Raw genomic sequence first — 14867 nt, forward strand, 5'->3', positions numbered from 1 at the left:
CTGTTCAGGTCTGGTCTTTTCTTTACAAATTCTTGGAATTCTTCTATTTTGTTGAATGACCATATTTTCCCCTGTAAGAATATAGTCAGTTTTGCTGGGTAGTTGATTCTGGGTTGTACACCTAGTTCCCTTACTTTCCGGAATATCATATTTCATGCCTTTCAGTCATTCGGTGTAGATGTAGCCAGGTTCTGTGTTTTCCTCACTGTGGTTCCATTGTATCTGAATGACTTATTCTTAGCAGCTTGTAATATTTTTCCCTTGGTCTGATAGTTCTTGAATTTGGCTATAACATTCCTGGGTGTTGTCAGTTGGGGATTAAGTATAAGAGGTGATCTGTGCATTCTTTCAAACTCCACTTTTCCCTCTTATTGTAGAATATCAGGGCAGTTTTCTTGAATAATTTCCTGTAGTATGATGTCTAGGCTTTTTCTTTTGTCATGGTTTTCTGATAGACCAATGATTCTTAAGTTGTCTCTCCTGGAACGATTTTCTAAATCTCCTCTTTTGTGAATGAGATGATTCATATTTTCCTCAATTTTTTCATTCTTTTGGTTTTGTTTTATAGTGTCCTGCTGCCCTGTGAAGTCACTTGATTCTAGTTGTTGTATTATGGTTCTTAAAGACAAGATTTCATCCCTGGCTTTTTGGTCATCCTTCTCATTCTGGTCTGATTTTCTTTGGAGGTCATCTTTCATCCTTTTTGCCTCATCTTTCATCTCCTTTGCCTCATTTTCAAGCTGGTTGATTTTGGCTTTCAAGACACTATTTTCATGTTTTAGTTCAAGTGCCTCTGTTTCCAGATGACTTATCTTAGTTTTTAAGTTCTTTTCCCAGTTGTCTTTAGCCTCTCTTAATTGTGTTTTAAATTGTATTTTGAGTTCTTCCAGAGCCTCTATCCAGTTAACCGAGTTTTCTGGTTTTTTTGTTTATTGTTCCCTCATCCTTCTCTGTTACATTTGCTCTTTGTTCATTGCCTATATAGAAGCTGTTGATTGTAATTTCTTTTTTCTTTTTCTGTTCTTTGCTCATATTTACCCCTTCTTTACTCCCTGCAGTTTCCTGAGATCTTGCTTCTCTAATTTTTTTTTTATGGTTTTGGGCTTTTCTTTCTGCCTTCAGCCTTGGAGTTTTGTCAGTACATCTCTTAGGGCAGTCTGTGGGGGAGGGGTTTTGGAGCCTGAGCTTCTCTGCCCTCTGGAAGCTTTGATGGGATTAAGTCCAGCTGGGTTGCTAGATGTGCCCTGAGTCCAAAACATTGGGAAAGGGGGGGAATAATATGGAGTGTCTCCACTGCTGCAACTATGCTTCTCACTCTGTGCTCTGTGTTTCTCCTCCACCTTACTCCCCACTGCCTGTGTTGGATGCTCTGAGCCTGGCACAGCAAGGTACTCCCTACAGACCAGTGTCATTGGCCAGCCAGGGATTCCAGCTGCTGCTAGATGCTTAGCACTCTAGGTGGGGGAGGGGCCTAAGACCTTCCTTCTTCCTTCCCCTTAAACCTGAGTATTCTCAAATTCTGGCTTTGGGGGGGGCATATCTTTTGATTCCAGCAGGAGGGTTCCTTGGCTCTGTCTTGTTATTAGGTTTGGTTTTCAGTCCCCTAGGAGCATTTAGTTTGTAATCGGTAATGAAGGGTTTTCAGAGGTCTGAACATTTGCTGCCTCTACACTGCCATCTTGACTCTGCCTCCCCGAGGATTGTTTTTTAATCATAGGTGAGATATCTTTGTAAGTAAAACCTTTTAGTGCTTCCCTGCACAGGACATTCATTCCCTAGCCAAAGATAAATGCACATTATAATTATAGGAGCCATGATTTCTTGGTTATAAGAATGTCTTGGTGAAAAGAGCCCCTCTACTAATACTGTTTGGTACTTTGCCACAGAAAGTCTTAGAACATTGTCTGAGGCATTCAGAGGTTAAATGATTTGTCCTGACTCAGGCACTCAGTACGTGGCAGAGTGAGACTTAAAATGGGGTCTCTCTGAGTCAAGGGTTTTGTCTCCTGTGCCTTCCTTGCTCATGATAATAACTGCTCAGAAAAGGTTTAGAATGACAGAGTAGAAGCTAATGCTCTGTTTCACATAAGCATATCATCTAAATTACCTTGATGGACTTCATGTGTTATAGGTAACAGTTGTTTGTTTTTTCCCCCACTCTAAGACCTGTAGTCATTGTTAATATTTAAACTTGGGTAAATAAGTAAGCAGCTTAAATGATACAAACTAATGTGTTTGAGTAATCAATTTTTTGCAGGTTGGCTACTTTGGAAAACTTTGTTATTCTTTAGTCATTTTCAGTTGTGTCCAACTCTTGGTGCCTCATTCAGGTTTTCTGGGCAAAGATACTACAGTTTCACGATTTCCCCTTTTCAGTTCAATTTCTAGATAAGAAAACTAAGACAAAAAAGGGATAAATGACTTGAACAAAGTCACACAGCTAGTAAGTGTCTGAGGACAGATTTTTAACTCCGGAAGATGAGTTTTCCTGCCTCCATGCCCGGCACTCTATCCACTGTGTCACCTAGCAGCCCCATTGGAAAATACCAAGTGTCAATTGGATGTCCTAGTCAACATTGTCTAGACCCTTCAAAGTCAAAACTCACTTGGGAACATGAACATTTGAATTCAAATCATTCTTTTCCCTAATAGAAAGATGAACTTCACAACTAAGACATTTGGAATTAGAATGAGGCTACTTGAGCTATCATAATTCTTTTCTCTTTTCTTTTTATCACAACAGATCTGCCGCCTAGAGCGCCACTTGTCAACAGGACAGTATCAAGGAGACCTTTTTGCCAGTCAGCCAGTAATGTTCATAACTGCCGCCTCTGAGCCTCCTTGTGCCAAGCTGAGGGAACTTGTGCAGCTTTGTGGAGGCCATGTGTCCAGGAGCCCCTTCGTAGCCAGTATCTACATTGGTCCCTACAGAGGAAAGAAACTGCCACAGATCAAGCACTTGTCAGAAAAATGGATCCTTGGTAAGAAGCTGATGGTCACTTCAGATAAAATGTGATTCCTGTGTAGAAAACATTGTTTGAAATAGAGCTCACATCTCAGCAAATCTGAGTTTTGAATGCCAAGTAATATACTCTTCTGGTCACTGGGGGAGACATAAAAATAAAAATCAATCCATCCATCTACAAGTATTTATTAATTACCTACTACAGGCCAGGCACTATACTGGGAAATGGGGATACAAGTACAAAGAGCCAAACAATAATTACTTGTAAAGAGCTTACATGTGTAGCAAAAATATAAAATGAACAAATACAAACATATACAAAGTAAATATAAGAGTTTTATAGGCAGATAATAGCCATTTTGGGGTACTCAGAAAGGCTTCATGCAGAAGATAGAGCTGGAGCAGCATCTTAAAGGAAGAAAGGGATTCAGTGAGGCAGAGCTAAGTAGAAGGTTCATTCCAGGCCATAGAATGGCCAGGGCAAAGGCTTAGAGATGGGAGATGGAGGGTTACATGTGAAAAAAAGAAGGATAGCTGGGTGGCAAAGTAGAATTTAATAGTTTATGGAAGGTAGAAAGTCCATTTATCAGTCCCATTAGACTGGAATGAATCCCTCTCAGCAGATAATGTCAGAAGAAAAGTTCCAAGAATTTTGCGCTTCTCTTGTAATACAAGGCAAAAGTTATTTGGCAAAGTGATTACTTAAAGACTACCGTGTAGAATAAATTATTTTCATAATACTCATGTTAGACATTAATTAGCAAGTGTTATTTTCCAATACTACTGAGCCCAGAATAAAAGACCCCTTTGACCCCTTTCTAATTAAAGGAAGCTCCATAGTTTACTTAGGAGGTTTGAATCTACTAGAATAGGAAGTGTTTAACCAAAATAGAATAGCATGCCTAGAAACACAGTATTTAGATCAGGGAAAGACTTTAGTGAATCTTCTTCAAACTCCTCATTTTACAAATGAGAAAAAATGCCTAGAATTGGGAAACTGATTTGTCCAAGGTTGCGCAGACAGAAAATGGCAGAAAATGTCTTCTGACTATGGATTCCATTCTCTTTCTCTTAAACCATGCTGATAATTCTCTTGTATTTGCAATGGAGAACTCATTTCTTTGTTTCTTATTTTTATACAAAATTATTTCATAACTATAACAAAATGGCAAAAACTGCTAGCAATGTAGGATTATACCATAAAAATGCATTATTCAGCTAACGGAATTTTGCACACAATTGATATCAACAGCCCACACCAACAACTAATTCTTTGAATGTTTGAAAATTTTTCACAATGCTAAGGGCCAAAATCTGGATCTACACTGTTATTATTTCCAGGTTGGACAATCCTAATGCTCTATTCCTGCTTCTTGTGCAATTTTATTTAGAGTCATGAACAATTCAGCTACTTTTATAGAGCTCCTGTAGTGGTTTTCAATTCACTAATGTTCCCTTGCTCATGGTCTTACTTTTTATATCCAGGCTAAACTTTCCTCTTTCTTTCATAATATGTACCTGAGCAGAAAGTTCTTGGATATTCACAATCACAGAATTCCCATTGTGTTTCTGCTTTATCATTTGGTATACCATCTGCACACTTGGCCATACCCAGCTACTGTGGAGACTAAAATATTTGGCTCCCGGGCCTCGCACATCTCCACCCACATTAAGATGATACAAGCCTACTTCACCCCACCGTGTCACTTCCCACAGCTTTAGATTTTAGAGCATTTACTATGTGTAATCCTTAGTTCAGAGGCTGCTCTTTCTGGACTGTTACAGTAATATCATGTACATAGTGTAAAAAGAGATTTTTATAGATAATTATAAGTCAATCCTTATGTGTACAAATAGTGTTTCCAGGAGTAACCCGATAGTGAAAATATCACAAGACATCCTTCATAAGGCCAGAGTTCTTGGCCAATTTCTGCCACTAGCTATAACCTTGGACGAGTCATGTAAACTCTTTATGCCTCAGTTTCCTTCTCATTATACTAAATATATAATGCCTAATATACCATCTTTAAAGAATTATGCTGAGATTCAAAAGAAATAATAAATAAAAAATACTTTTAAAAGTATAAAGTATTGAAGGCAGCTGGGTGGCTCAGTGGATTGAGAGCCAGACCTAGAGACAGGAGGTCCTGGGTTCAAATCTGGTATCAGACACTTTCCAGCTGCATGACCCTGGGCAAGTCAATTAACCCCCATTGCCTAGCCCTTACTGCTCTTCTGCCTTGGAACCAATATACAGTATTGGTTCTAAGATAGAAAGTAATGATTTTAAAGAAAAAATAAAAGTATAAAGTATAATAAAAATCTCTAGAATTGATACAGTAAAAATAGCATATTAATATAAATAGTTGCATGTATTTCTCTTGATATAGGTAACAGATTCATTGTTTAAACCCTTACCTTCTGTCTTAGAATACATACTATATTGTTTTTTCCTAAGGTAGGAGCCATAAAGGCTAGGTACTGCAGGTTAAGTGACTTGCCAGGATCATAAAGCTAGGACGTATCTGAGACCAGTTTTGAACCCAGGACCTCCTTACTCTAGGCCTGGATGTCTATTCACTGAGCCACCTAGCTACCCCCTAACAGATGCCTTCTTATAGTACCCATGAAGCAAAATCAGACCCAGTAAACTTTGTCTTCATTCTATAAAAATATAGAGACATTCCTATAGGGAAAATTTTATATCTCAAATCTTTTTAAGTCATCATTAAGAACAAACTTAGTGGGATAGCTAGATAGAGTGCCAGGTCTGGAGGACCTGGGTTCAAATCTGACCTCATACACTTCCTAGCAATGTGACCCTAGGCAAGTCACTTAACCCCCATTGCTTAGTCCTTGACATTCTTCCGTATTTGAATTGATACTAAGACAGAAGGTAAAGGTATTTAAAAACAAAAGAACAAACTAAGCCTTTCTTAAACACAAATCTAAAGGAAAATCAATACTTTTACAGTGAAATAATAATAAATCATCTCAAAAATGGGTCACAGACTAAAAATTGTCTAACTAGCAATGTACAAGGTGTGCTAGTCACCTTGTAGGGAATAAGGATATGATGGTTACCATGAGCCTTTGGGCTCATTGAGGTATTTCTAATTTCTTCTATAAGATACTGTCATTTTATTTTTTTCCCATCTTCATACTATTATTTCCTTGTACTGATAGCTCTCTTAGCAGACATTATAAAGTTTAAGGCACTAGAATCCTAGCCTAACTTCTAGTCCTGCCATAATTTCTTCATAAAGTCTCTTAACCATTTATGTCACTACATATCTCTAAAATAACGGGATAAGTATCTATTAGTCTTTCCTTACCTATTTTTAACAGAATTCCTCTACTTTGAGCTGAAAATGATAAGAGAGGATCTAATCCAACCCTCCCACCCCCCTAGTTTTTCAGTTGAGGAAACTAAAGCCCAGAGAAGCTAAATTTCTTGCCTGAGATGACACAGGTGTTAATTAGCAGAACTGGGATTCCCTGACTCCAAATCCAGTGTTCTTTCTACTTGAACTTTCTTTCTGGCTTTGAATCAGATTCTTTGCCATTGGAAACAGATCTTAGGAAACCTTCAAATTATAGTATAACAAATTTAAAGGGACATATTTCCTTGATGATTCATTTGTTATCCATTTTTATTTTATTTTATTATTGTTTATAAAAAAAACAATATATTTATGAAATGAAGGTAGATTGTACAATCTTAATTGTTTTCCCTGTTATTCACAAGAGTCTGTTTTTACCTGAAATAACTATACTTGGGATAAAATACCTGATGAATCATTGAAATAGAAGGGAAAATAGGGACAATTAAAGAGAAAGCCCTTCTTGATCCTTGAGACTTGTAATTTTATCAGTGTGGGTTCTCCTCCCACCCAAACAGATCCCAAGTTCTCTAGAACTTGGTAGATGATCTCAGGGAATTATCAAGGAAAAAAAAAATCATCCTGTAGACAGCCTGGTGATGCACTCATTAGGTAGACTATTCCTCAGATAGTAGGTACCCAGTCTATAACTCAAAGTTTTTCCATCTTTAGTAAAACCTTCAAAGGAGTGTGAGAAAGTAAGGAAAATACTGGCTATTGAGGCAAAGCACCTAGGCCATCTCTGTCACTTACTTGTATAATATCAAGTAAGTAATTTAACCTCTCTGGACCTCAACTTCCTCATTTATAAAAAAAAAAAATGAAGGCGTTAGATTATATGGTCTTTAAGAGTACTTACATCATCTTATCAATGAACCTGAAACCTTTCTTAGCTTGAACTTTGATGGCATATCTTTGAGAACCCAGGGAGGCAATGGGCAGGGCATGAAAATAAGCAGGAGAAAATAAAACACATGTCAGACATTCAAAGGAATAACTATCACTGTTACTTGATATTAAGTGTTTCATTTTATATTTGAAAAGGATCCCATTATATTTATTTCCCTACACAATTCTGTGAGATAGGATCATAAAGCTGGAAGAGAATTAAAGATAATCTGTTCTGATCCCCTTATTGTATAGATGAGGAAAGTGATTTGCCCAAGATCACATAGGTGCAAGGAATTCAAATACAAGTCCTATGGCTCTAAATGCCATGTGACTCTTTCCACTGCACCAGGCTACCTTTTAAATTTAATATTTGAATGTTCAATTTTGCATCTTAGAAAAATGAGGCAAAAGTAACTAAATCATAGGATTTTAGAAGTTGAAGGAACTTCAGAAAAAATCTAGTCCAAACATCTCTTTTTTTTTTTTTAAACCCTTACCTTCCGTCTTGGAGTCAATACTGTGTATTGGCTCCAAGGCAGAAAAGTGGTAAGGGCTAGGCAATGGGGGTCAAGTGACTTGCCCAGGGTCACACAGCTAGGAAGTGGCTGAGGCCAGATTTGAACCTAGGACCTCCCATCTCTAATCCTGACTCTCAATCCACTGAGCTACCCAGCTTCCCCCGAACCATCTCATTTTTAACACACAAGGAAACAGATATAGAAAAGGGAGATCTGTTCAAGGGAGACAGATCAAAGACTGAATCATTGGCCTCCTATGAGTCATTTGCCCTTTTACATACACACATACATGCATACAATGTATGCTGGGTTTATACCCCAAAGAGATAATAAGGAAAAGGACTTGCATAAAAATATTTATAGCCTCACTCTTTGTGGTGGCGAAAAATTGGAAAACGAGGGGATGCCCTTCAATTGGGGAATGGCTGAACAAATTGTGGTATATGTTGGTGATGGAATACAATATGTATTCATGTATGTGTGTATGTAATGTGTGTATGTATACTTGGCTTGTAAAACATTTCTAATGTCAGACTCTTTCTTCATTACCTGTACCATGTTCAAGGGATTAGACACATTCACATCTTATAATTCAATGGGAATATATTGTAACCTTGAAGTAAGGTTTTTCCAAAAATATTTTTTAATTAAGTTTATTTAATTAATTAATTTAGAATATTTTTCCATGGTTACATAATTCATGTTTTTTCTCTCCCCTCCTCCCACCCCACTCCTATAGCCAACAAGCAATTCCACAGGCATTTACCTATGTCACTGATCAAGACCTATTTCCTTATTATCAATATTTGCAATAGGGTGATCACTTAGTCTGTTTCCCCAGTCATATCCCCATCTAATCAACTAGTTGTTTTTCTTCTGTGTATCTACTTCCACAATTCTTCCTCTGAATGTGGATAGTGTTCGTTCTCATAGATCCCTCTGGATTGTCGTAGATCACTGCATTGCCACTAATGGAGAAGTCCATTACATTTGATTGTACCAGTGTTATCAGTCTCTGTGTACATTGTTCTGCTCCTTTCACTCTGCATCAATTACTGGAGGTTGTTCTAGTTCACATGGAATTCCTACAGTTCATTATTCCTTTGAGCACAATAGTATTCCATCACCAACATATACCACAATTTGTTCAGCCATTCCCCAATTGAAGGGCATCCCCTCGTTTTCCAATTTTTCGCCACCACAAAGAGTAAGGCTATAAATATTTTTATGCAAGTCCTTTTCCTTATTATCTCTTTGGGGTATAAACCCAGCAGTGGTATGGCTGTTGCCAAAAACTTTTAATCTCAGCATGATTTCCTTATGTAACCTATTTTAAAAAAATTTAACTTTCCTATATTGTAGGGGGAAAGGCATAAAGACCTTCCACACATTTCCCCAGATTGGTAACTTTAGGCTAATGCTCAAACTGGTGATTCTCCTAAATATATAGATCTGTCAAGCCAAAGTCAGGCCATTAGAACTCTAAGACTCATGAGATTTAGAACTAGAGCAGACTTAGAGATCATGTCACAAAATAGAAGGCTAAGGGCATAGTCATGCCCAACCTCCAGATTCTCTGACTGGCAATCCTATGTTCTTTCCCTCATGTCAGACTGCCTGCCTTCTCACTTTTTGAATCTTCCACTTCATTCACACTGACTTAAGCAGACAGTAATTCACCAGTCATTTAAGAAATGGCTATACAGTTTGAAACTATGACTTCAGGGAGTATGAAAAGTTGTCTTCTTCATCTAGTGGTTTTCAAGGCATTCTTTCAAACTCTTATCATTGAAATGATTGAAAACCCAAACAGCTAGTTAGAAAGCTATAATTTTCCAGAACAAGCAGAACCAGAATTAGCACAAGCTAAATTTGGTTTTGTCCAGGTGCCAACATAAGGCCGAATACATTTGCCCTAGGAGGACATGTTTCCATATTTTTGCCCTAAAGTGACCACTTTGCCTGGTATTTCTCTAGAACTTCAAGATACCGTCCACTTGAAAGATTGGCAGAGATGGTGAAACTCCTTTACAATGTTATAATTCTTTCTCCAAATTGTGCTTCCTTCTTCTTTGCCTTTGGGCTTTGTGCCACCTCTATATCCAACTACAACTCAATGAATGACCCCAAACAGTTCTTTGTTTGTCATTCAGATCACATCTATTGATTTTTTTTTTGGTCACAAGAGAAAAGACCCTTTTATATGTGTTTTTGTATATATGTATGTATACATATGTGTATATATATAAAACTTATCATCTTTTGTTTCCATATCACTTATGTATCCCAATATATTCCTTCTCTGAGGGACACATGGACATGTTTATTGACATCAGAGAAGAGACAGTGGCAGAAAGAGATTGAAGATTTAAAATAAAGTGGAAATGATAAAGGAAGCACTCTATTGGAGAAAACAAGGAGAGATTGAATCAAGGATGCTTGAGGAGGAGTTTGCCTTTGCAAGGGGAAGAACCACCATGAAAGAAAAGTGAAGGAAGAGGTAGTGGTAGAAGAAATCTAAGTGATATGAGATGAAGAGGTGCTCTCATCAAACTGCCTTATTTTTTCTTATGAAATATGAGTTTGAGTTCTCCAGCTGAGAGTACATAAAGTGGAAGTGCCATAGGAGAGCAGAGGAGAAATGAAAAGTTTGGAATAGTGTCAATGGTCAAGTGGAGAGATAATTAATTAAGGGGATTTTAATAATTCTTGATACCAAATGAAGCCAGCAATTACATGGCACCTATATGAAAAAAGCTACTTATGCAAGGTAGGCAAACCAAGTAACTAAAAAGCTGCTCAGATGATACATGGTTTTGTTTTTTTCATTGTCTCAGATGATTTCAGGCAAAATTGTCATTTCCCTGAAAATGTCTTTAAACTTCTATCATATACCTTTCTACACTTATTTTCTCTTATGCTAGATAATTTTTTTTAAAAACCCTTTACATTCTGTCTTCTGATACTAGATAATGGTTCCAAGGTAGAAGGAGGGGTAAGGGCTAGGTAATTGGGGTTAAGAGACCTGCCCAGCTAGGAAGTTTCTGAGGCCAGAATTGAACCCAAGACCTCTGATCTCCAGGCCTGGTTCCTTATCCACTAAGCCACCTAGCTGCCCCTAGATTAACATTTTGGCAATAATCTTTCTTTTTCTGTGCCTGCCTAAAAAAGTCATATTACTTTATTGTATTTGTTACACCATAATCATTTCTCAGTTACTTCCTTTCCCTTTACACTTTGTTCCCCCCCTACAAACAAACAAAAATACAGGAAAAAACAATCTAGTACAATGAACAAGACTGAAAATATGTAGTGTTCCATACTTGTAGCTTGGTACTTCCCTACAGAGAGGAAGGAAGTGTATTCAGACACTAGTCATCAGTTGCATCCAGTGGACATTACATTCTATCTGAATTATGTCACCTTTTAGTGTTATATTTATTGATATTATTGTGGTCAATTCAATTCTACTCAAAAGAATGTAGGTATGTACTAAGTATTCACTTTATGCAAAGCATCATGTTAGGAAGTTGGGATACAGAGTCAACAACAACAAAAAAAACAAACAGTACCATTCCTCAACAAGCTTAAATTTAGTTGGAGGTATACAACACCCAACATGTATAGAGAAAACTGAATACCAAATATATGCAAAACAATTTCTAGGGGAAGGCACTAACAACTGAAAAGATACCAGGGACCAGGATCTTAGAACAGATGGCACTTGAGTAAAGCTTTGGCAGTAGCTAGTAATTCTGTGATGCAGAGGACATTCTAAGGCTAGAGGACAGCCTGTGAAAAGGCATGGAGAAAGGAGATGTAGTATTATATGCAGGAAACAGCAACTAGGGGTTTGGCTTTACCATAAAGTACATGGAGAAAAGAAATGAGCAATAATACTAGATGGGATACTGAGGCCAGATTGTGATGTCTTTAAATGACAAACAGGAATTTCCATTTTATCCTAGAGACAAAAGAGAGTCCCTCCTCTTGAGTAGGAGTATAATATAATCAAACGGGTGCTTTAAGAATACTGCTTTTAGGGGGCAGCTAGTTGGCTCAGGGGATTGAGAGACAGGCCCAGAGAACTCAGGTCCTGGGTTCAAATGTGACCTCAGATACTTCCAAACTGTGTGACCCTGAGCAAGTCAGTTAACCCCTTTTGCCTAATCCTTACCACTCTTAGAATCTTAGAATACGCAGTACTGATTCTAAGACAGAAGGTAAGGTCTTAAAAAAAAAGAATATTGCTTTCAAAGGTATATGGAGAATAGATTGGAGAAGAAAGTCATCTCTAAAATAGCTCCTAATTTTGACAAATTTAATCATTTTTATCATAGATCAATTTTGCCTCCTGTTTGCCAATAGTTGTTCCTTTGATTTCTTTCTCTGTATAATTACCATATATGTTGTTACTAATAGTCTATCAAATAAAAGAGAAAAGAAAGCCTTCCTTGCTTTTCCCCTGAACTTACTAGTAAAACTTCTAGTGATTTTCTTTGTTTTTTCTTCTAGTGATTTTCCCTCACAAATAATGCTAGCTCTTGGTTTTAGACATATACATTTGATCATATTCCTATGCTTTTTAAGATAAAAAAAAAACTATTTTTTCTTTGTATAAAGTTTTCTATGCATCTATTAATAGAATTATGTATTTTTGTTACTCTCTTTAACATGACTACCAGAACTAATTGTTTTCCTAATGTTTAATTATCCTTTCATTCTTTGGTATGTAAATGACTGCATTTTGAATACTTGAGGTATTTGTTATCATATTCTAAAGCATGACCATAGCATTTCTTAATGAGTTAAACTTGGGAGTATATTTCTGTCAGATTTCTTCTGGTTTTGTTCATCTGTATTTTGCTTTCTGTTTCCAGTTCTTCTGAGCAATTTTCTTACCTGATTTTCTGAAACATGATATTTAGGATTTTTATTTCAAATTATTTTTCTGTAATCCTTTGAATACAAACAAGAGTATGATTAAGTCAGGTCTAACTAATGTTCAAGAGACAGGAAATTTTCATTATGAACATCAAAACATCATAAATGAGCAAATGTTACAAATTAAGGCTTCGTTTATTGTTTTGTTGATTATTTTTATGAAAGAAAGGGTTTATAATGTGATTTGAACTTAAACGTATACGTGCATACCATGGTTGTTAAACAGTTACCAGCACAGCCCTCAGTTGCTGTATAAATATTTCTTGAACTCATCCAGAATGTAGTAGAGGGCTCAGAGAATGAAGTCATCAACAAACTGTAGGCATATTGACTATAGGATAACAATGATTATAATTATTATTTAATAACTGGCATTTTAGGTAGTGCTTCAAGGTTTATAAAGTGATTTATATCCATTTTCTTATTTGAACATTACAATACCCCTCTATATGGAGTTCTAATGTGCTCTTTTAGTTTTGTCATTTGGCAGCTCACCAAATTCCATTTACCTTTCCTCACTTACCTTGCCTTGCTTTACCTCTTGAGTCTTTCTCTTCAGGTACTTTACTCCTCAATCATCCTTTATCTTCTTTAATCCTCTTACAACATAGTTTAAAATAATTTAAGCCTTTGCTTTCCTTTCAATCTTTTATAGAAGAGAAAGGAAGCAAATTGGAAGGAGCATTTATATAGTGCCTACTTACATGCTAGGTACTGTTAAGCACTTATCTCATTGAATGTTATCTCATTGAATCCTCAGAACAATGGTTCATGCTAGATAATGTTATTATCCCCATTTTATAGATAAGAAACTGAAACAAAAGCATATAGCTGCTAAGTTGCTGATGCAAGATTTGAACTCATGTTTCCGGGACCACACTCCACTGAACCACTAACTTCCTCAGAACTCAAAAGTAGAATCTAGATCTGGAAGGTGTTCTTTGGATTTTCCTTAATTTCTCCCATATTCAATTCCTGACCTTTTCTACTAATTCAAACATCTCCATATCACCTATACACTTTCCTTCTTAATATTTTGCTCAGATCACTAATCCTACCTTTTCTGTCATAGAAATAAGTAGAATCAACCCTACTAAAGATCTTAGGAAGGCATATTTCAGAGGGTTTAGCAGGATAAATAAGATCATATAGACTAAAACTCTACAGAGCATGGTATCCTTGGTTATAAAAAATAGGCTCTCTCTTGGACTTCCGTTTTGGGGCAGACGTGGCTCTTTCCATAATGTAGGTGAGGTCTTGTCTAGGCCACTCTGGCCAAGGCACATTTTCCTTATCCTGTATTTTCTTTTAATCCTTAATCTTCAATAAACCTCTAAAAATATAATACTCCTTGCAGAGAGAAACTAATTTCTACCTGCCTCAGTCTCCCCTAAATTTTAATCTTTACAGTTGGTGTAACCACGTCGGGAAAACGAAATATCTCAATCTTCTGATTTTTTTTCTGATCATTAGTTCATTTTTAATAGCTAATGCCTAGAAATTTTTTTTGAGCCATGTTTCTCCGGCCGAGGTTTTTTTTTTTTTAACCCTCACAAAGCTGCTGCTCATTCCAGCCATTAGATAGCTCACAGGCTCCGGACCTGTTGCAGTTGCCACCCACCCCACCCAGCTCGGCCTGTCGCTTCCTGCCTGCAGCCCAAATCGTCCTCACCTGGTACTCTGGTCCCCTTTTCTGCCTCTCATAGTGTGGCAACTTTCTGTAGTCCTGGCTACTGACTGGATAAATGCATCATTGCTTCGATCATTTTGATTGGGCCCTAATTCAATGACCTGTTATAGATTTATTTTTCTTTTACTTGGAATTTTTACACATAAGACTTTGATAGTCTATATTTTCATCCAGAAATTTTTCTTTTATTTGGATTTTTCTGATATCTTTTTAATTTCTCTTGCCAATTGATTCATATACCTCATACCTCAGCCATGCATCCCTAAGTGATCCTGTATTTGTCAATCACCCTCTTAACAGGGGAATGTAAAAAATATCATTTAAATTGCAAAGTTTAAAATTCCTTTTGAGAAGAATTTTAGGTAAAGAAGATGCTACCTCTCTGGATCCAGAACTGAACTGTTGGAGAAGATACCATGAAGAAGCCTCCAGACCAGCCCGCTGCACACACACACAAAAAAAATTGAACTTTAGGT

At 36.9% G+C, this 14867-nt stretch overlaps 1 protein-coding gene across 4 annotated transcripts in view; it reads left to right on the forward strand.

Annotated features, from left to right (window-relative positions):
• MCPH1 (microcephalin 1) overlaps positions 1-14867 on the forward strand; it is a 337814-nt gene that overhangs the window by 308251 nt on the left and 14696 nt on the right. For all 4 annotated transcript variants that reach the window (XM_007476232.3, XM_056813405.1, XM_056813404.1 and 1 more), the window contains one exon: positions 2744-2981. In XM_007476232.3, coding sequence (XP_007476294.2) covers positions 2744-2981 — 238 coding nt within the window. The remainder of the gene's footprint in view (positions 1-2743; positions 2982-14867) is intronic.

Source organism: Monodelphis domestica, chromosome 1 (assembly GCF_027887165.1).
Source record: "Monodelphis domestica isolate mMonDom1 chromosome 1, mMonDom1.pri, whole genome shotgun sequence".
NCBI lineage: Eukaryota > Metazoa > Chordata > Mammalia > Didelphimorphia > Didelphidae > Monodelphis > Monodelphis domestica.